This window comes from Hippocampus bargibanti, linkage group LG04 (genome assembly GCF_051943395.1).
Source record: "Hippocampus bargibanti isolate YZ-2025 linkage group LG04, ASM5194339v1, whole genome shotgun sequence".
Taxonomy (NCBI): Eukaryota; Metazoa; Chordata; class Actinopteri; order Syngnathiformes; family Syngnathidae; genus Hippocampus; species Hippocampus bargibanti.
The window spans coordinates 2870001-2895000 of NC_142737.1; the positions used below are offsets into that span (position 1 = coordinate 2870001).

At 39.2% G+C, this 25000-nt stretch overlaps 2 protein-coding genes across 3 annotated transcripts in view; both read left to right on the forward strand.

Moving 5' to 3' along the window:
- Positions 1–2213: 2213 nt before the first annotated feature.
- mccc2 (methylcrotonyl-CoA carboxylase subunit 2) lies at positions 2214–21520 on the forward strand. 2 transcript variants are annotated; one of them, XM_088993545.1, is made up of 17 exons: positions 2214–2450; positions 4123–4189; positions 4743–4827; positions 5944–6045; positions 7555–7682; positions 8413–8525; positions 8639–8752; positions 9350–9414; positions 9911–10010; positions 10079–10174; positions 10611–10683; positions 12406–12482; positions 14024–14090; positions 14795–14951; positions 15013–15127; positions 17131–17216; positions 18976–21520. In XM_088993545.1, exons 1-17 carry the CDS (start codon positions 2319–2321, stop codon positions 19091–19093), a joined length of 1695 nt encoding a protein of 564 aa, XP_088849671.1. In that variant the 5' UTR covers positions 2214–2318; the 3' UTR covers positions 19094–21520. The 2 variants fall into 2 exon arrangements, with proteins under 2 accessions (XP_088849671.1, XP_088849672.1); XM_088993546.1 differs by lacking the exon at positions 2214–2450 and adding an exon at positions 2525–3025.
- Positions 21521–21661: 141 nt separating this feature from the next.
- Positions 21662–25000, forward strand: part of tmem8b (transmembrane protein 8B) — a 57789-nt gene continuing 54450 nt past the window's right edge. The window contains exon 1 of the mRNA XM_088993544.1: positions 21662–23417. Within this exon, the coding sequence (XP_088849670.1) occupies positions 23339–23417 (79 nt within the window). The 5' untranslated portion in view covers positions 21662–23338. The remainder of the gene's footprint in view (positions 23418–25000) is intronic.

Consider the following 25000-nt stretch of genomic DNA (forward strand, 5'->3'; position numbering starts at 1 on the left):
CAACCCGGAAGTAACTTAAATAGATAGAAAGATAGCTAGCTAGCTAATAGATAGCTAGCTAGGCCTTCACTCAACCCGGAAGTAACTCAGATAGAAAGCTAGCTAGCTAATAGCTGATTTGTAGTGGTTCATTGTTGTGGCCATTAATAAACACGGAAGCTGCGTCTCAGCATCCAAAAATATTCCTTTACACATGCTTCATTTAAAAATAATAAATAAAATAAAAAAAGAAACGTATTTAGTTTTTTAGACATTTCCAAAGCATTCATTTCCCGTTCTATTATATGAAGCACTTTAATCCAGCTAGCAGCTTTTCATGCCCCTTACTGTACATCCATTCTATCAATCCACCGCTACCGTTAGCGAAGAGGCGGTCAAAGGTCACCAACGCAAAGTAGAACGAGCCGGACGGGCGGAAAGTGGATGATGGTGCGTTTGCTAAGAAAACAGGAGCAGCCCGTTGGAGTGGAGGTCGCCGGGTGCACCAGGCGGGAACGTTGGAGGAAGAATGAAGTGAAATAAAAGCTCTTGTTTGGAATGCTCTTCAGCACCACTCTGACAAATGGACGCCGCCGTACGACGTAGCGCTCGGGTCACAAAGGATGCTTTTTAACAGCTTTTAAGCCGACGCTGATTTCCATTTAAAAAGCTCTTTAGTTCACATTTCGAAACGAGAAACGGCACGTGTGTTTAAAGTGTTACAGGTTACCTGGATTTTTTTTTTCCCTTTACAAAGGACTCCTTTTTGGTTTGAATCCACAAGTGGGTATTAATCGTGTGAGCCGTGGATGCTAATTTGAATTCAAACAATGCTTCATTTCCATCGTATCGTCATTTCAGTGATACGTCGGTTTACGAATCCCTTGGCTTACGAACTTTTCGGTTTACGAACGTTAAATTTATGACAATTTTACCTTGGCAGACGAACTTTTTTCGGGATACACACGGAGCTGCCACAATGAGTGATGTGTCGTTTACGAACGAGCCCGTCCTTCTAACAACAAAATGGCAGCCGACTGTTTTTGTCCTCTATTCCCCGCCCCCAGTCTTCGGTTAAAGCCACGTGATTGGTCAAGAACGCAGCAGTGAGGGGAGGTGGTTTAAACATTAAATAGACAGGCAGACGACAGTGAGAGAGTTTCGACTTTGATAGTTCAAGGGCAGAGTGTAGACTGCAAGGTTAAAATATCCCATCAATCAGGCTCCACAAATAACCCGTACAAGCCATCTGTACACTTGATGCAAAAAGCTATCAACCCAGCTAAACAGAATACACTTGATGAAGAACTAGATAAAATTATCACAGAGAAAGCACCTGCAAGGGATCATTCTTCAAGATGGTGAAAGAAGAAGGCTACGTTCCTCATCAAGTGTTGAATGCTGATGACTCCATTCCATCAAGCCATCAACGACCATCACAAAATGTAAATAAAACCACTTTATTATACAGTACAGTTTATTTCTTTGATTATAATACCATAGCACATTTATTACACATAAAATAAGGTATATTTTGTGTAGTATTAAGGCTTAAAAAATTAGAAAGTCGAAAATTATGTTTTTTTATGGGGACCTGGGAACGGATTATTCTCATTTTAATGTTTTCCTATGGGAAATTATTTTTTGGGATACACACTTTTCGCCTTACACACTGTCTGGGAACCAATTAAGTTCGTAAGCCAAGGTATCACTGTATTTCCGCCCATCATGATGACGAGCGTAACAGAAAATGAATGGAGGGCCGAGTTGTCAGTTTTGAGCACTCGTTTATTTTTCTCATTGATAACATGCAATAAAAATTCACAATAATATCTAGATACTGCCCCCCCATTCATAATAGGTTGTGGTCATAAGCATATATGACAGTTTTTTAAGATAGTGTCAGATGTTCGATCGGACACTGTGGACAAAAGCTCAAACCCAGATTAATTCATATTATTATTATCAATTCAGAGGCACTGAGTGTTTCAAGGTACTTCGTCGCCATCTTCTGGCGAAATATAAATTGTCAAGCTTAATTTCTATTTATTACATTACAATGAAAAAAATGGATATCAGATATGAATAGAGTCATGAAGCAGACGAACAAAATATCAAAACATAACTGTAGAGATTCATATCATTTAAACTTGTGCTCTATGTTTATATTTTAAAGCGGCGTTTAACTGCTACGCGTGATACAGCCACCAGAGGGCAGTATGGTTTTTCTTTGCCGCTGACAGCAACCAGAAAGCAAGAGCGCTGCTAGGCTAAGCTAGGCTAGGCTACCAAGAAGGGGCCAAAAAAAACTTCACATTGAGTCAAAACCTGGCCCCAAAATGCTTCTTCAAATAGTTAAACCACTGCTGCTCCGTCACAGGAGTCTCCCCTTGGCTTGGACGAGATGTTATCACGGTGACAAAGTCGCCCGGCTCGGCTCTCAACCTGACAAACATTCCGCCGATTATCAGGTAAGCTACATGCTATCGTCCATTGGCTAGCGACAACCTTGCTAATGCTATCGAGAGAGGCTCCACGGTCCCATGAAAAGGTCACAATGTTGACAAACTCTGGGGAAAAAATGAACGTGTGAACCGGATACACGTATGAATAGTATTGATTATCTCTATAGCGAAGCAACGGATCGATTATACAATGACGTTCATTCAACTTCTGAATTAGGGACGATTTGTGATTCTCAAAAGTGTCGCGTAAGCAAAATAAACACTTAGTGGCAGTGTCTTGTGCTCCATTTTGGGAGTTATGTTATCAGTATTTGATAAAAGAAATATGTTTATTTTTAGGAAAATCTGTACCAGGTACGATACAGTGACCTATATTCCACCGCGATTGTTTCTGTCCAGTTAACCGAGCGCACTCTGTACTCGCAGTCGTATATCATTGCATTTTTGTGAAGTACTTAATCGTTTTTTTTGTGTATTACACATGTTTTTACACACATTTCCGAATACGACAACGACAGTATTTCCCACAGTATTTGATTGAAGTTGACGCTCTTTTTGCTAACACTACACCGTTTATAAAGGTGAGTCAGTTGTATTTTTATAACTCATAGAAGTGGTAGAATATATATTTTTCTCCATAACTGCCAAGTTTCAATCAAAAAGAAGCATTAGCATATGTTTTTCTAGGGCTCGCAATTTTCTTATCTAGTATTCAGTGACAGCCATTTTTGAGTTCTGACGAAAATCTGCCTGCATTCGATCGTTATTTGCTCATTTATATTTTGAATCTTTTCTTGTGTTGTCTGTTCTTGTTTAGAATCTCAAAAGCTTTCCAATGGTACCTTACTCGTTAAGTTCTGCGAAAAATTAAGAAAGTTATGATAGTTTAAACTGTAATAAAGAACTCGGTCACAGATTTTCATTGTTTTAACTGTAATTAAAGGCAGAAAATCCCCTCTTATTTCGAGCATTAAAAATTCCATTATTTCCTTATTATTTGGCATAGAAAAATAATCTATACATCATTTGAAAGCTATTTAAATGCACTTTAATATGGTATTAGAAAATGTGTGATGAATTATTATTGAAAAATGTTGTCACATCCCTATTACAGTAAAGTCTCGTTATATCGATATTGAAGGGAGTCAAAAAAATATCGATATAACCGGGACTATCGATATATCCGACCCTGTTTGCATGTAATTTTCTCAGTGCGTGCATAGAAATAGTATCGATATAACCGGGACTATCGATATATCCGATATCGATATAACGAGACTTTACTGTATTAGAATCATATTCACAACTGGATGAGTAACAAGAAAGCATCTTCTCTGAATCTGAACTCTCTGAAGCCATTGTTTTGATTCTGGACCAAGGCAGTTTGTGAAGGAGTATCCTGGCGTGATGTCACGAACAAGGGGGTGGGACTTTCTGAATCTCCCCATTTTTCGAGCTCATTGTGTGGCAGTTTTGGGACATTTTTATTGGTGTTTTGCCTTTGACTAAAAATATCAGCCTGCGTATTTTGGGCATTTTAGATGCTATAAAATGTTTTTCTGATGTCAGTTAGGAAACAAAAAATGGTGTCGGTTGTCCTCTAAGTAGTTTGTGCACTTGTATCGCAGTAAAAAGTCATATGACTCAACATACAAATGTCCTTTTTATGGTCTTCCAGGAGAATTATGAGCGGATGCAAGCCCTTGTTGATGAATTGAAAATCCGGACGGAGAAGATTAAATTAGGTGGGCTGGAATTAGTCACAGCATTTTTAGTTAATGCCACTCCAATATAAGAATTATTGTAATGTTCATTTACATCACAGGTGTCAAAGTCAAGGCCCGCGGGCCAAATCCGGCCCGCCACATCATTTTTTTCAGCCCGCAAAAGCAAATCAAACTTGTTAAATCCCATGATGATTGCTAAAATCTGAGCCAAATTTTCATATTTTTGGATGTCAACCACAATAAAAGTCATTATTCTTGACTTCAGATTTGAAAACGAGTTATTCATTAATTTGCTGTGTGCTCTATATGTAATATTTGAAGGGATTTAAACATTCTAATGGCTTCCACAAATTCATAACGGCCCTCGAGATGAAACCATAACTACAATGTGGCCCGCGGCAAAAAATGACTTTGACACCCCTGATTTACATCATCATTCAATCATGATTGCCTGCTTGAATGACTGTTTTGGAGTTTGGAAATTAGGTTGTGAGAATGATATTTATGATGCAAATGAATGGTCACCTCACTCAAGTGTTAGTCAGGTTTCATTATGTTGTCGTTATTCCAGGCGGTGGAGAAAAAGCCAGGAAACTTCACACTTCCCGCGGTAAACTCTTACCCAGAGAACGCATCGACAGACTCTTGGATCCAGGGTACCATCCAATATACGTACATTCTGACACTCTAAATAAAAAACAAGGGAATGTATACATTTGTAATTTTACCCATGATGATTTATACTCTGTGCTTAACTCATTCACTGCCAGACCATGTGCAAAACTGTGTCCACTCCAGTGCCGGGTTTTTTTTGTCATTGTCACTCGAATTCCATGACCCACAGAATATTCAGTTTTAGGACTACATAAACATTCAATTAGAAATAAGAAACCTGAGATTCTCTTCTTTCATGAGAAACAAAAAGAGTTAATTCCCAAGTTATATGGGTCTGGAGTTATATGAGCTTGAAATGAGGGCGCCTGTCCAAAATACAATGCAATACATACATATTGGTTTATATAGTACTTTAATAATAATAATAATAATAATAATACATTTTATTTTCAAGTGACTTTCAAAACTCTCACGGACACTTTACAGTCACAGACAAGCATAGAAAAAACTGATATAATATAATAATAATAATAATAATAATAATAATACATTTAATTTCTAAGCGCCTTTCAAAAGGACACTCAAGGAGTTCAAGGTTTCCAAAGGACTCTCAAGGACACTTTACAGTCACGGGATTTTCGTTTTGTGCGGGTGAGCAGCGGCAGCCATCCGTGCCAGCGTTCACTCAAAAAAAAAAAAAAAATCTTTTCATATATACTCTACTTCATATATATTTATATAGATTAAAAAAATATATATATGTATGTCTGTGTATGTATATATATATTTAACCTATTGAAAAAAATACATACATATATATATTTAACCTATTGAAAAAAATACATAATATGATATGATAACTGAAGGGAGTCGCTGGAAAAGGTGGTGAGCAGGGTGCAGTGGGTTATATTGGCTTATATATTATTATTATGTAAAAAAGGGAAATGCTGCCCCCTTGTGGAAAGGAAAAAATACTTTGTCAGAGGCCATGGCCAGTGCTTTATCTGCACCCAAGCATGAAAAAAAAAAATTAGAACAGATTTGACAATGGCGCTCCGTCATATTTTCAATTCCCGAATACATTCATGAATGGCAGTAAATGATTTTAAAAAGGTTCTTTGTGTTTGCCTCATTCTGTCAACCATTTTTTTTTTCAGGACTCCCTTTTTAGAACTTTCCCAGTTTGCGGCGTACGAGTTGTATGGAAAAGAGGAAGTGCCAGCAGGGGGGATGATCACCGGGATTGGACGAGTTTCTGGGTAACATTTGAGCACTATGACAGGCCAACATCAAATCTTTCTTGTTGTATGTTTTTTTTTTCAACAGGTATTTAATTTGAATCCATAAACAGCGGCTTTATGTATGCCAGTCAAGGTTTTAGACCAAAGTGGCCTTTAGTATATTGAAACACATGTGATGGTAAAACTTCATTCTGATCTGAGTGTTAGTTGATCTAATCAGTTAAAAAGAGGAAGTAAGTTTGTCATCGGTTTTCAAATTGGCACAAATTACAGGAATTACTGTGTGTCAACATTTAACTTGAAACAAGTGGACCACAATTACATATGGGGTACACCAAGGCTCCATTCTAGGGCCCCACATCTTCCATCCGCTTGCTCAGGTCATGGGAAACAACAAAATACAAAATGACAACAAGTTCCCCTACTTACGAACAATGGCACATACGAACATTTTTGCGGGTATGTCGAACAATGTTCGGACAGTGATGCTGTAAGTTAGATTTTGTATTGCGCGCCTTTTTCTGAGTACCGACACTCCCCTACTTACAAACAATAGAGTTACGAACAACGGTGCATACGAAAATTTTGACGTGTCTGTCGAAAAATGTTCGAACAGAGATGCTGTAAGTTAGATTTTGTATTGTGCGCTTTTTTCAGAGTAAAGACGCTCCACTACTTACAAACATTCAAGTTGCGAACAACGGCTCATACGAACATTTTTGCGGGTATGTTGAAAAATGTTGGGACAGAGATGCTGTAAGTTTGATTTTGGATTGCGCGCCTTTTTCCGAGTACAGACCACATGTTGTTCATAAAAAATGCATAACAGTCTTGTTTTTGTTTTTACAGTAGAGACACTCCCCTATTTACGAACATTCGAGTTACGAACAACGGTACATACGACCATTTTTTTGCCGTGATGTTGAAAAATGTTCAGACAGAGATACTTTAAGTTAGATTTTGTATTGCGCGCCTTTTTCCGAGTACAGAAGCTCCCCTACTTACGAACATTCAAGTTACGAACAACAGCATATACAAACATTGTCTCTCTCTAACATATGAAGAGCTTTGAAAGGCGCTTAAAATAAAATGTATTATTATGATTATTATTATTATTATTATTATTATTCTCTCTAGTTGTACATGGACATATCTTTATCGAGCATATATTTTATGAAATGTTTATTTTTTCAAGCAATACAGGTTACTTATACAGGCCTTAAACGTACTTAAATAAACCTTAAACATACTTATATAAGCCTTAAACATACATTCCATACAAAATATAGCACTGAAGCAACTTCCGAACGAATTCACCTTACGAACGACCGTATCTCATCCATAAGTTGGGGAGCGTCTGTATACCCGAAAAAGTGGTTGAAATTAAAAACGTTCATTTTACGTGTTTATGAACATTGTCAAAGTGCATTTAGGCCTACGAATGAATTAAAATACACACAAACGTTTGTCTTTTAATGCCACACGGGTGCATCAAGTAATAAATAAATATTCATTTTTCTTAACCAGGGTAGAATGTGTCATTGTTGCCAACGACGCCACCGTCAAAGGCGGAACGTACTACCCCGTTACAGTCAAGAAACATCTTCGTGCGCAAGAAATCGCCCAGCAGAACCACTTGCCCTGCATTTACCTAGGTGAGTCCTGGAATCTAATTAACTCATCAGCCACCAGACGATGTGCAAAAATATGTCCACTCCAGTGCCAGGGTTGTTGTCATTTTCACTCAAATTGCTGGACCCACAGAATATTGAGTTTTAGGACTACATAAACATTCAAAAATAGTTAATTCCTAAGTTATACGGGTCTGGAGTTATCTGAGCTTGAAATGGGGGCAGCTGTACGAAATACAATACATACATATTCAGAATCAGAATCATCTTTATTGGCCTAGTATGTAGAACACACAAGGAATTTGTCTCCGGTAGAACACGCTGCACTAGTATCATCATAAAAAAAGACATGACAAATAAGTATGGAGGACACAAATGTAGGTAGCAACTGCCCACAGGGAGTCGCTGGAAAAGGTGGTGGGCAGGGTGCGGAAGTTTATATTGATGTATGTAGCAATTTAACAACAGCTGAAGCTGGAACAAAGCGCTAACACGGACAAAAGGCAAATGCTGCCTCTTCGAGGAAGGGAAAAACATTGCCAGAGGTCTGACCAGCGCTTTATCGGCACCACCCGCAAGAAAATCCAAAACCCGGACACATTCGGGAATCGCGCTGCACGTCATGCTTGTCAATTCCCAAATACATTCGGTAATGGCAGCGAATAAGTTAAAAACAGGTTCTATATAACCTTCACTTTATTTATATGTCGACGTCATTTTCCTCGATATGCTGTTTTTTATTAAATCGTTTCAGTTGATTCGGGAGGCGCCAATCTTCCCAGACAGGCGGACGTTTTTCCCGACAGAGATCACTTTGGACGTATTTTCTACAACCAAGCTAGGCTGTCATCCCAGGGAATAGCGCAGGTATTACTGCAGCTCTTACCTGATATTTTTGAAAATGTTTCACTATTCTTATTTATTTATTTTCGGCACCCATCTTCATGAATAGCGCTTTTGAAAATGCTGTCATCTGTCAGATTGCCGTGGTGATGGGCTCCTGTACTGCTGGTGGAGCGTACGTCCCCGCCATGGCAGATGAAAGCATCATTGTCAAAAAGCAAGGAACTATTTTCCTCGGTGGACCTCCTCTGGTATTTTTGAGTTTTCTTTTCAATGATGTAAATGTAAAAACTCAATATTCTGTGGGTCCTGGGATTCGAGTGAGTATGACAAAAACCCTGGCACTGGAGTAGACGCATTTTTGCACATCGTCTTGCAGTGAATGAATTAATCTATTGGATATCTATTGGCTAGCTAGTTGGCTATCTATTAGCTATCTATCCAGCTATCTAGCTATCTATTAGCTAGCTAGCTGGTTAGCTGGCTATCTATTAGCTATATATTAGCTTGCTGGCTATCTATTAGCTATCTAGCTAGATAGCTGCCTGGCTATCTATTAGCTATCTATCCAACTATCGAGCTATCTATTAGCTATCTAGCTAGATAGCTGCCTGGCTATCTATTAGCTGACTATCCAACTATCGAGCTATCTATTAGCTAGCTAGCTGATTAACTGGCTATCTATTAGCGATATATTAACTAGTAAAGTGACCTTGAGAATTTTGAAAGGCGGTTATAAATGAAATGTATTATTATTATTATTATTATTATTATTATTATTATTATTATTGTTAGTAGTAGTAGTAGTAATAGTAGTAGTAGTAGGGGATCTTTTTATGTGCTCTCAGGTGAAAGCTGCTACAGGAGAGCAAGTTTCCGCTGAGGACCTTGGAGGTGCTGATCTTCATTGCAGGTTATTCATTTTCTTGATCTATTTTTTTTTTGTGGAATGGAATGGATTGAAATATATCTTTATTAGTCTCGCAGTGGAGAAATTTACATTTCACAGCAATAAAGTGATGAAAGGAAGAGGAAAGGAAAGGAAGAAGTAGGAAAAACAACATATAGAAGCTGCTGTAAAGACAGCCACTCTCGCGGCGGCCATCTTGAAGTCAAAACAACAACAACAAAAAACAATAACAAATAATGAATCATTTCTAGATGAGGATCAAAGCATCCTTTTCACCAGTGGATCAGGGACATCATGGCGAAATGTGCACGCCTGCTACAAGCTAAAATGTTGAAAGCAAACACAAAGCTGTAGCATCCATTGACCAAAAGAGATTGTCTCACATCTTCTGTCTGACGTAAATCCGCTTCAATTCCAAGCGGCGACCGTTCCACATACACATCGGCGCACTGCACTCATTGCGTGTACCGTGAAATACCTCTCTGATCTTTTCTGCCAGGAAATCCGGCGTGACGGACCATTACGCCTTAGACGACGACCACGCTCTTCATTTAGCGCGGAAAGCCGTACGGAACCTGAATTACAAGAAAAATCTCGACGTAAGTCCGCATCATGCGCGTTAGGTGATATGTGAGAGAACCTGATGTGACATCGTCGTGCCTCTCAGGTGACTACGGAACCCACCGAAGCCCCTCTTTACCCTGCAGACGAACTCTATGGCATCGTTGGAGACAATCTCAAACGGAATTTTGACGTTCGGGAGGTACACTGACGGACATATTTTCATATTTTTCCTTGCCATTTCTTTTGCATATTTTCATTTTTGTTCATTTCCCCTAGAGGACGATTTCTTTTCAATGTGAAGAATCATTGTGGCGAATGCATGACAGCACACAAAAGAATCAAATTGCGCAATTTACGTGCAAGCATAAGAATGATGGGAAAGCGTGTTAGTAATCAGGTCCAATTTCCATATTTTTCATGTTACAAGCTTTGACATTCAAACCTTGAACCATATATAAATCAATATTTCTTTGTGTGCTGAATTATTCACTATTTGCCAAAATGCTGTTTGAATTGAATTGCGTTTCCGTTGCCCCATGCAGTGTTCACATGTGAAAGCAAAAATGGAAAGGGAGAAAAAAAAAAATCAATTTTCTCGCTCGGCATGTGCGCATAATGTGTTTTATGGCTTGCAGGTCATTGCCAGAATTGTTGACGGAAGTAAATTTGATGAATTCAAAGCATTCTATGGAGACACGCTTGTGACAGGTACGTTCAAGAGAAAAAAACATTACCGGTACATAAAATGGCTCACAAAAAAACACAAAAACTAAAACGTTATTATTTCTTCAAGAGGTTGGTGATCGTGTAGCGTTACACTTCAACAAAAGCCAATTTGAGTTGATTTAAGGGCTGATTTGATTTTTTTAAAATAATTCAATTTCAATTTTAGTCCCCACGGTAATATGATTGTAAATATGGATTTTTTTGAAAGGCCCGCTGCTTTTGTATGTATTTATTCATTTATTTATTTACTTATTTATCTTTCTGTGTATTTATGATAATTTTTTTGTCTTTTTTTTTGTATTTTATTGTATTTTTTATTTTTTTATTTAATTATTTTTTACATTTATTATTATTATTATTATTATTATTATTTTTTAAGCGTTACACTCGCCTGACTTCAATGAAGCCAATTTGAATTGATTTAAGGGCTGATTTGATTTTCTAAAAAATACTCCAATTACAATTTCATTACCCACAGTAATTTTAATTGTGAATAAAGGCAAATCCAATCCAATCCAATATGGATTTTTTTAAAGGTCCGCTTCGTTGTTATTTATTTATGTATTTATGTATGTATGTATTTATGTATTTATTTTGGTTTTTTTTTAGCATTACACTCGCCTGACTTCAATTCAGCCAATTTGAATGTATAGAAGGGCTGATTTGATTTTCAAAAATAATTCCAATTTTATTCCCTTTGGTAATATGTTTGTGAATATAGAATTTTTAAAGGTCCTATTCTTTTGTATTTTGTTTTTAATTTTATTGTATTGTATTGTAAGCCCGGATAAATACAGAGGGTTGTGTCAGGAGGGGAATCCGACGTAAAAGCTTGGCCAAAACAAACATGCGGATCAAACATCTAAAGATGGAGAACACTGATTTGCTGTGGCGACCCCTTGAAGGGAAAAGCCGAAAGGAAAAGAAGAAGAATTGTATTTTATTTTATATTATTTTATTGTATTTTAGCGTTACACTTGCCTGACTTAATGATGTAAATAAAAGTTTTTTAAGTGACTGATTTGATTTTTAAAAGTAATCCAATTGTAATTTTATTCCACTTGGTAATATGATGGTGAATGTGGCATTTTTTTAAGGTCCGCTTCTTTTGTATTGGATTAATTTTTTTATTGTATTTTATTTTATTGTGTTGTATTTTATTTTATAATATTTTATTGTATTTTAGCGTGACACCTGACTTCAATGAAGCCAATTTGAGTTTATTTAAAAATAAAAAAAATAAAAATAAAAGCGCCTTTCAAAAACTCAAGATCACGAGTGCTGATTAGATTTTTAAAAATAATCCAAAAGCAATTTTTGATTGTGAATATGGATTTTTTTTAAGGTATTTTGTATTTTATTTTATCTTTTTTTATTGTATTGTATTTTATTTATTTTTTTTTTTTTTTACTTTGAAGCACTGACCTTTTCTGGACATGATAGAAGAAAAAAAAAAAAAAAAAAAGTAAAACCGGTTGAACTTTTTCCCAAATTGCATTCCAAAACATTTCAATGTTTATTTGAATTAAATTAAATGTTCATTCTAAGTTGAATTCCCATTCACTGACAATGTAAATAGGTAGGAACAAAATGAACGTTATCGAAAATAGATGGATGACCACTTCACTCCATAAAGCAACTAATATTTTTTGAGGTAATCCAGCGTCTCCATTACTATCTTTGACTGTGACTATTTCCTTGCAGGATTTTCCCGAATTTTCGGTTACCCCGTGGGAATAATCGGCAACAACGGCGTGCTGTTTTCCGAATCTGCCAAAAAGGTACAACATGAAATGTCGCGATGACGATTTAGTCCTGTCAAGTTTTTTTTCACAAAGTGAGACTGCAGTGTTCTTGAAGTATCAAGGACTTTAACGCCTGAAGCCCCCTACCATCGGGGTGTCGGTCGGTGGGTGGGGTGGGGGGGTTATATGCCGCCTCCGACAATGAATTCCAATATTCCTCTCATGAGAGTACCTCATCCTAATAGACGATTTGTTCTGACCCTCCTTCATACAGGAGCCGCTACAATAAGCGCTCTAATTGCGTTTGTCTGGGCCTGCGCCTGAGCGCCCCCCCTCCCCCACCCCAATACTATCATCATAACGTCGCGTTTGAAAACCACGCTCCATTTTCATTCACCGTCGTTCGCCTAATTTGCCAGGCCGTTCTGCCGTGAACTGTAAGCGGCCTTCAAATGGACAATGCGTTGAATGTGTCATTATGGACTCGTACGCGTTTTACAATTGGCCTTCGATTTATTGAGGTGGGAGGGGGGGGAGGCGGTCTGATTCGTTTTTCTCATCTGGGTGTGAAAGAGCGAACATTGGGTGGATTTATCAGTGTGATTGCTGTTGAATGCATCGGGCGCTGTGCCTCAAATGTGCTCGGCAAAGCGTATCTGTGGAAAAATCAATAACGCGACCCATTTTGGACGTCTTTGCCGAAAATGCATTTAAAGGACAACCGACGTCTCCGGACAAGTTGTGTCCATAATTTGTAAAATGGCTTCAAATGACTTCTACTGAGCGTATTTTAAAAAGTCTCCACCGCATATAGCTATTTTTTTACGTTTTAAGACTCGCGGTGACGATCCCCTACGTGACGTCACTAAAGGAACACCCACTGACTGAAAAAAAGACACATTGTAGCAGTCCTTCCATCACGTCAATGTATTTTGCTCTATTGTTTGGTCTGAAAACCTTGTGTTGCACCCAAAAGCCGCCAGAATAGGGTGTCCAAGCTCCATATAAGGAATTTGTCAGCCTGTGGAAACGGAGGTGGCCACAAGAGGTCGCCATTTTGTGCCTCTGTTCTGGTGATGGTTTCTCCCCAATGTTGCCTCAAAATGGCACGGAATAAATTCTTTAATCGATTGCAAACATGTATGCTTTCCTCTTCAGAACTATTTGAATCATATTCATAACTGGAGGTGTAACAAGAAAGCATATTCTCCGAATCTGAAGCCATTGTTTTGATTCTCAAGCAATGCAAGACATCTTGGCGTGACGTCACAAACTCGGGGGGCGGGACTTTCTGAAAATGCCCAATTCGCAGCTCATTTTTTTGCAGATTTTGGACACTTTAAGTCATTTTTATTTGTGTTTTGCATTTGAATAAAAATATCATACTGCATGTTTTGGGTATTTTAGATGCTATAAAACGGTTTTCTGATGTCAGTTAAGAAACAAAAAAAGTGACGTCGGTTGTCCTTTAAATTACAGAAGCACCCTCAAAACAAAGCTGCTAAGAGCATGTCAGGATACTTGTTTTCTGAATTTACTCCAGTGACTTATTTTTTCTTTTTCTTTTTTATTTTAAGGGCACTCATTTCATCGAGTTATGTTGCCAGAGAAACATTCCACTTATTTTCCTGCAAAACATAACAGGTGAGTGGGAACTTGTCGGTGTGTCCTTGTTCTCTAAAACAGAACCAAAAAAAACCCTGAAAATATCTTGTTTGTTGAGCTATTGGCAGTGTCTGAAACTTATGACAAAAACTTAGCGGACACCAGGGCAGACAACTCTGAAAAGTTGCCTGCCCGGTCATAAAGATGCGTGCTCCATTTTTTTCACCACTTGAAACACAATAAGACGACAAATCATAAATAAATAAATACATAAATGAAGAGATAAATGAATACACCAATAAATAAATACATCAATACATCAATACATGAATATATGAATATGTCAATACATCAATACATCAATACATAAATAAATACATAAATGCATAAATACATAAATAAATACAGAAATACATACATAAATAAATACAAAAAATATAATGAATGAATGAATGGCTGCCACTGCTCACCCGCACAAAAAAAAAAATCCAGTGACTGTAAAGTGTCCTTGAGAGTTTTGAAAGGCGCTTAGAAATTAAATGTATTACAGTAAAGTCTCGTTATATCGATATTCAAGGGAGTCCGAAAAAATATCGATATAACCGGGACTATCGATATATCCAACCCTGTTTGCATGTAATTTTCTCCGTGCGTGCATAGAAATAGTATCGATATAACCGGGACTATCGATATATCCGATATCGATATAACGAGACTTTACTGTATTATTTCTTCCTGATAAGGTTTCATGGTGGGCAGAGAATACGAAGCCGGGGGTATCGCCAAAGACGGCGCTAAGATGGTCACGGCCGTAGCCTGCGCCAACGTACCCAAGATGACCGTCATCATCGGCGGCTCGTACGGTGCAGGCAACTACGGCATGTGTGGACGAGCTTACAGGTACGGCATTTAACCGGTTTAGTTTTGTCGTTTCGTTTACTGGCCACCGCTTCTTTCGCAGCCCGCGATTCCTCTACATGTGGCCAAATTCCAGAATCTCCGTCATGGGCGGCGAGCAGGCCGCCACCGTCCTAGCTACCATCACCAAGGATCAGCGAGCCAGAGAAGGAAAGGAGGTACCAAAAGCCTCACGCTATATATATATCTACAGTGATACCTCGGCTTACGAACGCTTTATTTTACAACGTTTTCGCCATACGAACATTAAATTCGCAAGATCTTGTCATACAAACTTGTTTTCGGCAAACTAGCCAAACCACACGGAGCGCCACAATGGCTAGCGGACTAGTTTTCGGCGAATGAACACGGTCGAACAGCGCCACGGTGGCTGGAGGACTAGTTTTCCACACCCACTTTCTTTGAGTGCAGATGTGGTTTGCTATAGAGTGGAGTACTTTTGCTATTATGTAACCGAAAAAGACCCCACCACAGGCTCGTGTTAAGCCGAAGAGGACACAACAGAAAATTATGGTCGAGCAGAAGAAGGAGATTATCGAAAAACACCGAGGTGTGCGTTTGTGTGACTTAGCTGTCCCAGTACCATTATGCTAAGTCAACCATTGCTACCATCCATTGACAACTACCATCACAAAGGTAAATAAAATGACTTTATTATACTGTACAGTTTATTTCTTTAATTACAATCCTATCGCAAATTTATTATACAGTGATACCTTGTCTTATGAACTTAATTGGTTCCCAGAAAGTGTGTGTATGGCGAAAAGTGTGTATTCCAAACATTAATTCCCCACAGGAAACCATTAAAATGAGAATATCAATTCCCAGGTCCCCATAAAACCTAATTTTCAACTAAATAAGCCTTAAAACTACACACAATATACCTTATTTTATGATAATAAATATGCTATGGTATTGTAATTAAAGAAATAAACTGTACTGTATAATAAAGTCGTTTTATTTACTTTTGTGATGGTCCTTGATGGCTTGATGGAATGGATAGCTTTTTGCATAGTGTCTCATGGAGCTCTGGGTTGTACATCTTGGAAGTTGTGATATTGCAACAGCAACAGATGCAGGCAGACACACTAGAAACCTCATTCATAGCTGGTGCCCTTGCTTGTATGTTCTCTTCATATTGTACAGATGGCTTGTGCGGGTTATTTGTGGAGCTTGATTGATGGGATATTTTAACCTTGCAGTCTACACTCTGCCTTTGAACTATCAATAAAGTTGAAACAAATCCAAATGTCACTGTTTTCTATTCATTTTCTGACCATTTCGGTTTTGTTTTTTGTTTTTTCACTGTTTTTTTGTTTCAAGCTCTGTCGTCTCCCTTTTATGTGTGTGTGTTTCTTTTTCTGTAACCCCTGCCCCCCGCTCACTGCTGCGTGTGTCCCCTCCCTCCTCTACCACAGATCTTGACCAATCACGTGCAGGGGTGGGGAATAGAGGGAAAAAAATCTGGCTGCCATTTCAGGAGCTCCAAGAACCGGCTCGTTCGCGAACGACACACCACTCATTGTGGTGCTCCGTGTGTTTCCCGAAAAATAGTTTGTATGCCAAGATTAAATTCTCGCGAATTTACCGTTCGTAAGGCGAAAAGTTAATTAGCTAAAGCGTTCGTAAGCCGAGGTGTCACTGTACATCAAATAAAGGTATATTTTGTGTCGTTTTAGGGCTTATTAAGTAGAAAATTCTGTTTTGTGGGGACCTGGGAACGGATTATTCTCATTTTTAATTGTTTCTTATGGGAAATAAATGTTTGGCAGATGAACTTTTCACCTTACACACACTTTCTGGGAACCGATTAAGTTTGTAAGCTGAGGTATCACTGTACTCATTATATGGTGCCAAAAGCATAACCATAATGACTCGACATCTTTTATTTAAAGCTCACCATGACGCCATTATTTAACGTGCTAATGATTCTGATTAGTGCTGTCGTTGGGTGCGATTAAAACGCGTTCGATGGGTGGGGGGGTGCGCGGAGAGCTTTCAAGAGCTCCAAAAATGACACCTCAGCTTGATTCAGATCATTAGACATTATGCTAAGCCAACACAATGAGTCGACATATTAAAAGGTAATGTCCACTTTGTGCCATTTTTTTTCCTTGTGTAAATGGAGAACATAATCTCATTATTGTTGACCTCTCAAAAGTTCACAGCAGAGCAAGAAGCCGCCATGAAGGAACCGATTGTGAGGCGATTTGAAGAGGAAGGAAGCCCCTACTACTCCAGCGCCAGGTAACGTCGGCCATTTTCTGTTGTGTGCACCTGCTTTTGGAGTTTACAGTGGAACCCCTAAAGTGAAACATAATCTGTCAATCATGTCTAATTTGTTCATATTTAAAAAGTAGTTTTTGTCCATTCAAATACAGTAAACCGTAAATAGTATACAAACCGTCTAACTGTGTACATCTTCCTCTCTTTTTACCTCTTCAACAAGTCCCGTTCGCCAAATTAATCATCTCATAAAAAAACTTAATCATGCCCGAGAATGTACATTATAAAATGAACTTTACTGCGTTTTTTTTCCCCCCGAAGAATAAAAACAAAAACAGGATGGGGAGATTTGAGAAATTCAACCCCTTCCGTGAAAAAAAGGAGCCTGAATTTGAAATACAGGTAACATCCGAGTTATAACCGGGTTCCGTTCCGACAAAACGGTCGTAAGTCCAACGGTCGTAAGTCCAACGGTCGTAAGTCGAAATCCATTCAAAATGGCCGACGTGACGTTTACACGACAGGATGTCAATCTCTTGTTTTTAAACGTTTTCTATTGAACACTATTCTATACCAAACTGTTTACAGTTTCATTTATATTTTTTATAACTTTTAGTGTCATTTTTATCATTTTATATTATGGATTTTTATAACTGTACCTGTAATGTATACAACACTGTTTACTGTACAGTTCATTTATAAATTTTATACTCACCTTTTAGTGTCATTTTTATCATTTTATATTTCATATTATCGATTTTTATTACTGTATAACTGTACCTGTAATCTATCCAAAACTGTTTACTGTACAGTTCATTTATACATTTTATACTTACCTTTTAGTGTCAATTTTATTATTTTATATTTCATATTATCGATTTTTATTACTGTATAACTGTACCTGTAATGTATACAAAACTGTTTACTGTACAGTTCATTTATAAATTTCATACTTTTTAGTGTCATTTTATATTTTGTATTATCGATTTTTATTACTGTATGACTATACCTGTAATGTATCCAAAACTGTTTGCTGTACAGTTCATATATAAGTGTTATAAATCCCCTGCTCTCCTTGCTAACGGCCAGAACAAGTCGCCCGACACATACGCTCGTCTCAGGCGGACACCGAAGAAAAAAAGTAGTGTACAGTACTACAGTAGACGGTATCTGCACTTTATAACTACTGTATTGAGTGTAGTCACGCATTGCGGTGCAAGTGTGTGACATGCCGGCTGGCCAAAATTGTAGTACGCGTTGCCGGCTGCTTGCGCGTTGCGGTGCCAGGCGTAGAATAAAAAAAAAAGGTCTGGCTGTCGTGGTCGTAAGTACGGGTGGTTGTAACTCGGATGTTACCTGTAGTTCCTCTTTTCACTCTTCCTCTGTCAAATCTAGTGTTAAAAAAAGGGAGTGTGTCACCTAGTGGCTGGGAGTAGAATCACACCCACCATAAACAACCATAAAAAACAGGGTAAAAATATTTCCCTCATGTTTTAACAGTAGCAGGTTGTGTGTTAGGTACCTTGTCGGTTCGTTGGAGGCTTGCTCAAGGGCACTTTGGATCGATCTATCACTGTTTAATCTTTTTTTCCATCACATTTTATGATATATTTGGAAATACACTTGACTTTGAAGGTTCCACTTTAATTGACCAATGGCAGTTTGGGTGATACCCGACCATAGCTAGAAACATGGATATGTGTGTGGTGTCGACTTTTCACATCCACTGAGCGTGACAGTAATTTTGATAACATGACGCATGATGTTTTCCTCTCCCCAGGCTGTGGGATGACGGAATTATTGATCCCGCTGACACTCGCCTGGTGTTGGGACTGAGTCTGAGTGCAGCACTTAACGCACCAACAACGAAGACCCGTTTCGGAGTATTCCGAATGTGATATCCCCAGCCTGGAACGGTGGAAAGGAAAAAAAAAAAAAAAAAAAACAGGAGTATAATATTGTTTATATTTTGGTGATTGGATCATATATTGAGATTTTATCAAGGCCCAGTTTGAACGTGTGCCTTAACTGTTACAATTTGTAAATGAATTTAAATACTGTATAAGAAATTGTTGAAACATAAGCATTTCAGGAGAATTTTCTTCCGGGGCTGCAATTTGATGGATTATCACTTGGGGACACTGTTGAGCCACATCTTGACGGAGTAAATTTATTTAGATTAAGTATTTTCAGGGTGTATGAGTAGTTGAAGAGATGAGTATTAAGTAAAACTGAAGTTAGGAGAACATGTACCCGGGTGGGTTTGTTTTTAATTCCATGCAAATCATCTGTTTTGGCTTTATTTTTTTTTAAATATGTTCGGACAGGTTCAAATCTAATGCCCCGATGGTGCATGCTGAGAGCAGGAGATGAACTACAGTGATACCTCGGTTTACGAACCCCTTGGCTTATGAACTTTTCGGTTTACAAATGTTAAATTTATGAAAATTTAACCTTGCCATACGGACTTTTTTCGTACACTGAGCTGCCTCAATGAGCGATGTGTCGTGCTCGAACGAGCCTGTTCTTCTAACAACAAAATGGCAGCCGACTGTTTTTGTCCTCTATTCCCCGCCCCCAGTCTTCGGTTAAAGCCACGTGATTGGTCAAGAACGCAGCAGTGAGGGGAGGTGGTTCAAACATTAAAGAGACAGGCAGACGACAGTGAGAGTTTCAACTTTGATAGTTCAAAGGCAGAGTGTAGACTGCAAGGTTAAAATATCCCATCCACAAACAACTCGCACAAGCCATCTGTACACTTGATGCAAAAAGCTATCAACCCAGCTAAACAGAACACAATTGATGAGGAACTAGATAAAATTATCACAAAGAAAGCACCTACGATGGATCATTCCTCAAGATGGTGAAAGAAGAAGGCCACTCCATTCCATCAAGCCATTGACCATCACAAAGGTAAATAAAACCACTTTATTATACAGTACAGTTTATTTCTTTAATTATAATACCATAGCATATTTATTATACATAAAATAAGGTATATTTTGTGTACTTTTAAGGCTTAGAAATTAGAAAAATTATGTTTAATGGGGACCTGGGAACGGATTATTCTCATTTTAATGGTTTCCTATGGGAAATAATTTTTTTGGGATACACACTTTTCGCCTTACACACTCTGTCTGGGAACCAATTAATTTCGTAAGCCAAGGTATCACTGTACTAGGAAATGAACTGAAATTTTCACTCTTGTAAAACCGCAGTCAGTCCAGAAAGTCCCCGAGTAATCATTTCAGTGCAGCGGTTCACGTAGCCATCTCATTTGCCCTCTGATAAACAAGAGACACATCCAAGGGTGCAATTCTCAACCCTAGTGTATAGAAAATGGCTAAAATTTGAGTTCCATCCCCGTCGACCCATGATTCACCCCCACAGATAGCACTTCAAATAAAAAACAAAAGTGAAAAGTTGAGAAAATGGAGAGAAAACAAAGTGAAATTTGGACTCTTCAACTTTGATAGTTCAAAGGCAGAGTGTAGACTGCAAGGTTAAAATATCCCATCAATAAGGCTCCATAAATAACCCACACAGGCATTTAACAGTTCACCCATCAGTACAATTTGAACCGCTATTAATGAAGTTTTTGTGCGTCTGCCTGCATTGAGTGAACGCTAGTGCGTGTGTCTGCCGCTACTCACCCGTAGAAAAAAAATATCATGTGACTGTAAAGTGTCCTTGGGAGTTTTGAAAGGCGCTTATAAATGAAATGTATTATTATTATTATTTTTTTCCCCTGAATTCAGCCCGCAGAAGAGTGAACACAGAGCAGCACTATTCACCAAATCCGAGACAAATCCTATCCCAATTCTTACAGCTCCTTCGTCGGCCATAGCCACTCTCGCGGCCCCATCTTGAATTCAAAACAAACAAAAAAAATAACTCAAAATCTACATCAAAAAAAAACGAATGAAATCGGCTAATGGACCCATTGGTTGAGTTTTAAAAGAAAGTCACCTCCTTCCCGGTAATAATTCTCATATTTACATACAGTAAAGTCTCGTTATATCGATATCGGATATATCGATAGTCCCGGTTATATCGATATTTTTTCGGACTCCCTTGAATGTCGATATAACGAGACTTTACTCTATTTGTTTTTAAATGCAGTGTGATCAAATCTAATCTTTGGGCTAATGGCTAATATGGCACCGTGTGACACTCGCTCTCGTATCTCACTGACAAGCGAATGTGGTAATTTCGGGACTTTGGTCGACGTTCGTAAACAGTTACAAAGATTTCCTTGGCGTATGTAATGTTTTTTTACTCAACGTTTTTTTTTTGTCGCCAATAAATTTTCAATGTTAAAAAATTCACTGCGTTTTGTTAGCATTCGCCCCTTGTTGACATAGTATATTTTGGTAGCTAGCTTGTTTGGGATTTGACAGTATACATTTAGACACACAATCAACAGAATCGTCAATGTTCTATAAAATATTATGTTAAGTATTATACACCAATCGAGTATTTTTATTACTTGCTCTCGTTGCGGTTGACTTTTGGTTATGAAATAATCGATCACAGAGTATCCACTGCTTACGCATCGTTTGTATACACAAAGCCCGGCCAGAAGGTGACGTGTCCGGGCACAATGATATGTGATCACCCCCCACCCCCTCCCCATTCGATGAAGCAAACTCGTCATCGGTCAAAATGTGAGTCAGAGCAGTGTGTTGAGTGGCTTGACATTCCTATCAAGTACATTTTGCGGTTTCAAATGTCTCAACAATCGATCGACCCTCGCCAACCACAAACGATGAACTTGTACAGTCGACATCTTCTTCTTCTTCTTTTCAGCTTTTCCCTTCAGGGGTCGCCACAGCGAATCAATGTCCTCCATCTATCCCGGTTTTGTGCATCCTTCTTCTCTCACACCAGCTACCTTCATTCAGCTACAATGCCATGATGTTTGCAGATGTGCAAACATCATGGTCCAAGGAGATTCTTGTCTAACATCGTCTGTCAGCCTGTCCATCACAATAGCAAACAAGAAGGAGCTCAGAGCTGACCCCTGGTGGAATCCCACCTCCACCTTGAATTCCTCAGTCATACCGACAGCACACCTCACAACTGTCTTCTGGTCATGATACATGTCTTGCACCGCTCTGACATACTTTTCTGTCACTCCAGACTTCCTCATGCAATGCCACAGCTCTTCTCTTCCGCAACAGTCACGTCTTCTCTTGTTTGGCCTTTGCCACCTTTACTTTAACCGTGCGCTGCATCTCCTTGTACTGCTGTCTACTCTCATCCGTCCTCTCAGTGTCCCACGTCTTTTTTGCTAACCTCTTTCTCTGTATACGCTCCTGCACCTCCCTGTCCCACCACCAAGTCTCCTTATCTACCTTTCTCCCACTCGATACACCAAGTACTTTCCGACCTGTGTCTCTGATTATGTTTGCTGTAGTTTGCCAGTCATCTGGAAGGACCTTCTTGCCCACCCAGTGCTTGTCTTACCTCCTTCCTAAATGTCATGCAACACTCTTCCTTTTTCAACTTCCACCATTTTGTCCTCACTTCAGCCTTTGGTTTCTTCATCTTCCTCACCGCCAGCGTCATCCTACACACCACCAACCTATGCTGTCTGGCTACACTCTCACCAACCACTACTTTGCAGTGACTGATTTCCTTTAGATGGCACAAAATGTAGTCTACCTGTGTACTTCTGCCTCCACTCTTATAGGTCACCCGATGTTCCTGTCTCTTCTGAAAGAAAGTATTCACAATAGCCATTTCCATTCTCTCAGCAAAGTCAACCACCGTCTGTCCTTCAGCGTTCCTCATCTGGAGTCCAAACCTGCCCATCAGCTCCTCATCATCTTTGTTTCCTGCGCTAACATGTAATTGGTGAAGACTTCAATGGACAATTGTCATTGTACAGTCGACATCCCACCCCCAGCACCTCCGCCTGCCCAAAACAAAGCCCCCCACCGGTTCTTAGGCAACCACCAGGCGGCGCGAGGTCGACGTCCGGGTGACGTCATGCGCTCACAGCTGGTCGATGAGCCCAGGGAGAGAAAGAGAGGGAGGAGAGGAGAAAGGGGGAGGAGAGAGGGGAGGTGTAAAAATGTAAAGCAACGACAGCGAGCTGCAACCGCGGCTCGAGCCCACGGCGACGAACACTCGGAAGCATGTGGAGGGTGGACCGTTGCCCCGTGACAAGGATGCTGCCTTTCATCCTTTACACTTTGCTGCTCTGCGTTTCTGGGGGTGAGTGCACCGCTTTGTATCTATTTATTTGTTTGGATCAGGGGAGCGGGGGCGGGGGGTGGTCTTTTCGCGTGGAGCTGCTCATCTGGTCCCGGTGCTGAAACGGTCCCGGTGTGCGAGCCTGCTTCTCTGCATTATGCTTGGCACGTTGTGTTTTTTTTTTTTAACGACATACTTTCATCCCCCTCGTCTTTCCATTGTGTGTTTCTGGCGCATTGTTTAAGTTACTCATCACCTCGCAAAAAAGCCCAACTGACGTGAACAGGGAGTTTCTTGGATCAGAATGTGAACTCCCGAGGACTGTAGAACCCCATTTTCTTTGCCCTCCCCCCCTTTACAAAGACTCAACGTTGAGATGAGGTACCAGACATGAAACAAAGACATCAGATATGACACCATGCTTACCTTTGTGTCCTCCTGGTCTTTTTTGCTGCAACTATAGTAATAATAATAATAATACATTTCATTTTAAGATCCTTTCAAAGCTCTCTAGGACACTTTACAGTCACAGACAAGCATAGGTATTATAATAAATAAATAAGACACCCCCGTCAACCCCCCCAAAAAAATCTGTCTGCACTTTGTTTAACTGTTTGAGATAACAGGGGAAGACGGCTTACCAGTTCCAGTGACGTTCAATTGTTTTGTGAAGTATATTCTGGATTCGATGAAAAGGTTTCTTCAGCCGTCATCTGTACTTCTTTGAACGTTTCGCTTCTCATCCAGTTTCCTAACTGACATCAGAAAAACGTTTTATAGCATCTAAAATACCCAAAACACATAGGCTGATATTTTTAGTCAAATGCAAAACACCAATAAAAATGACCCAAAACTGCCACAAAATGAGCTCGGAAACTGGGCGGATTCAGAAAGTACCGCCCCCTTGTTCGTGACGTCACTATTGGTCACACACTGCCTTGCTCCAGAGTCGAGAATCAAAACAATGGCTTCAGAGAGTTCAGAAATAGAGAAGATGCTTTCTTGTTACTCATCCAGTTATGAATATGATTCAAATAGTTCTGAAGAGGAAAGCATAAATGTTTGCAATCGATTAAAGAAGTCCTTCCGTATCAATTTGAGCCGCCAGGACTCCAGTGTAGCGCCCAGAAAATGCACAAGATGGTGCCCAAGCTCCGTTGGAAGTGGGCTGATTTGTCTGCTGGGAATTTGTGTCAACTCGTATCAAATAGTAGTCTTGGTGCAACACACAACGATTCACCATCGCGTTATTTATATTTTCCTTCTAATTTCGCCATCAACACGAAGTTTTCAGACCAGACAAAGTACCCAAAATGCATTGTGTGTCGCTTTCTCGGTCAGGGGCGTTCCCTCCGTGACGTCACGTCAGGAATCATCACCAACTCAAAAACAAGAGTTCCTGAATATTCAGCGCAAGTCTTAAAACGTAAAATATAGCTGTATGCAGTGGAATCTTTGTAAAATGCGCTCAGTAGAAGTCATTTGAAGTGATTTTTACAAATGTCGGTTGTCCTTTAAGTGTTTTTTTTATATTATTATTTTTTTTTAATAATGCACAACCCCCACCATGGATGGAAAAATTCAGTGGGTAGTGAAGTGTTTAT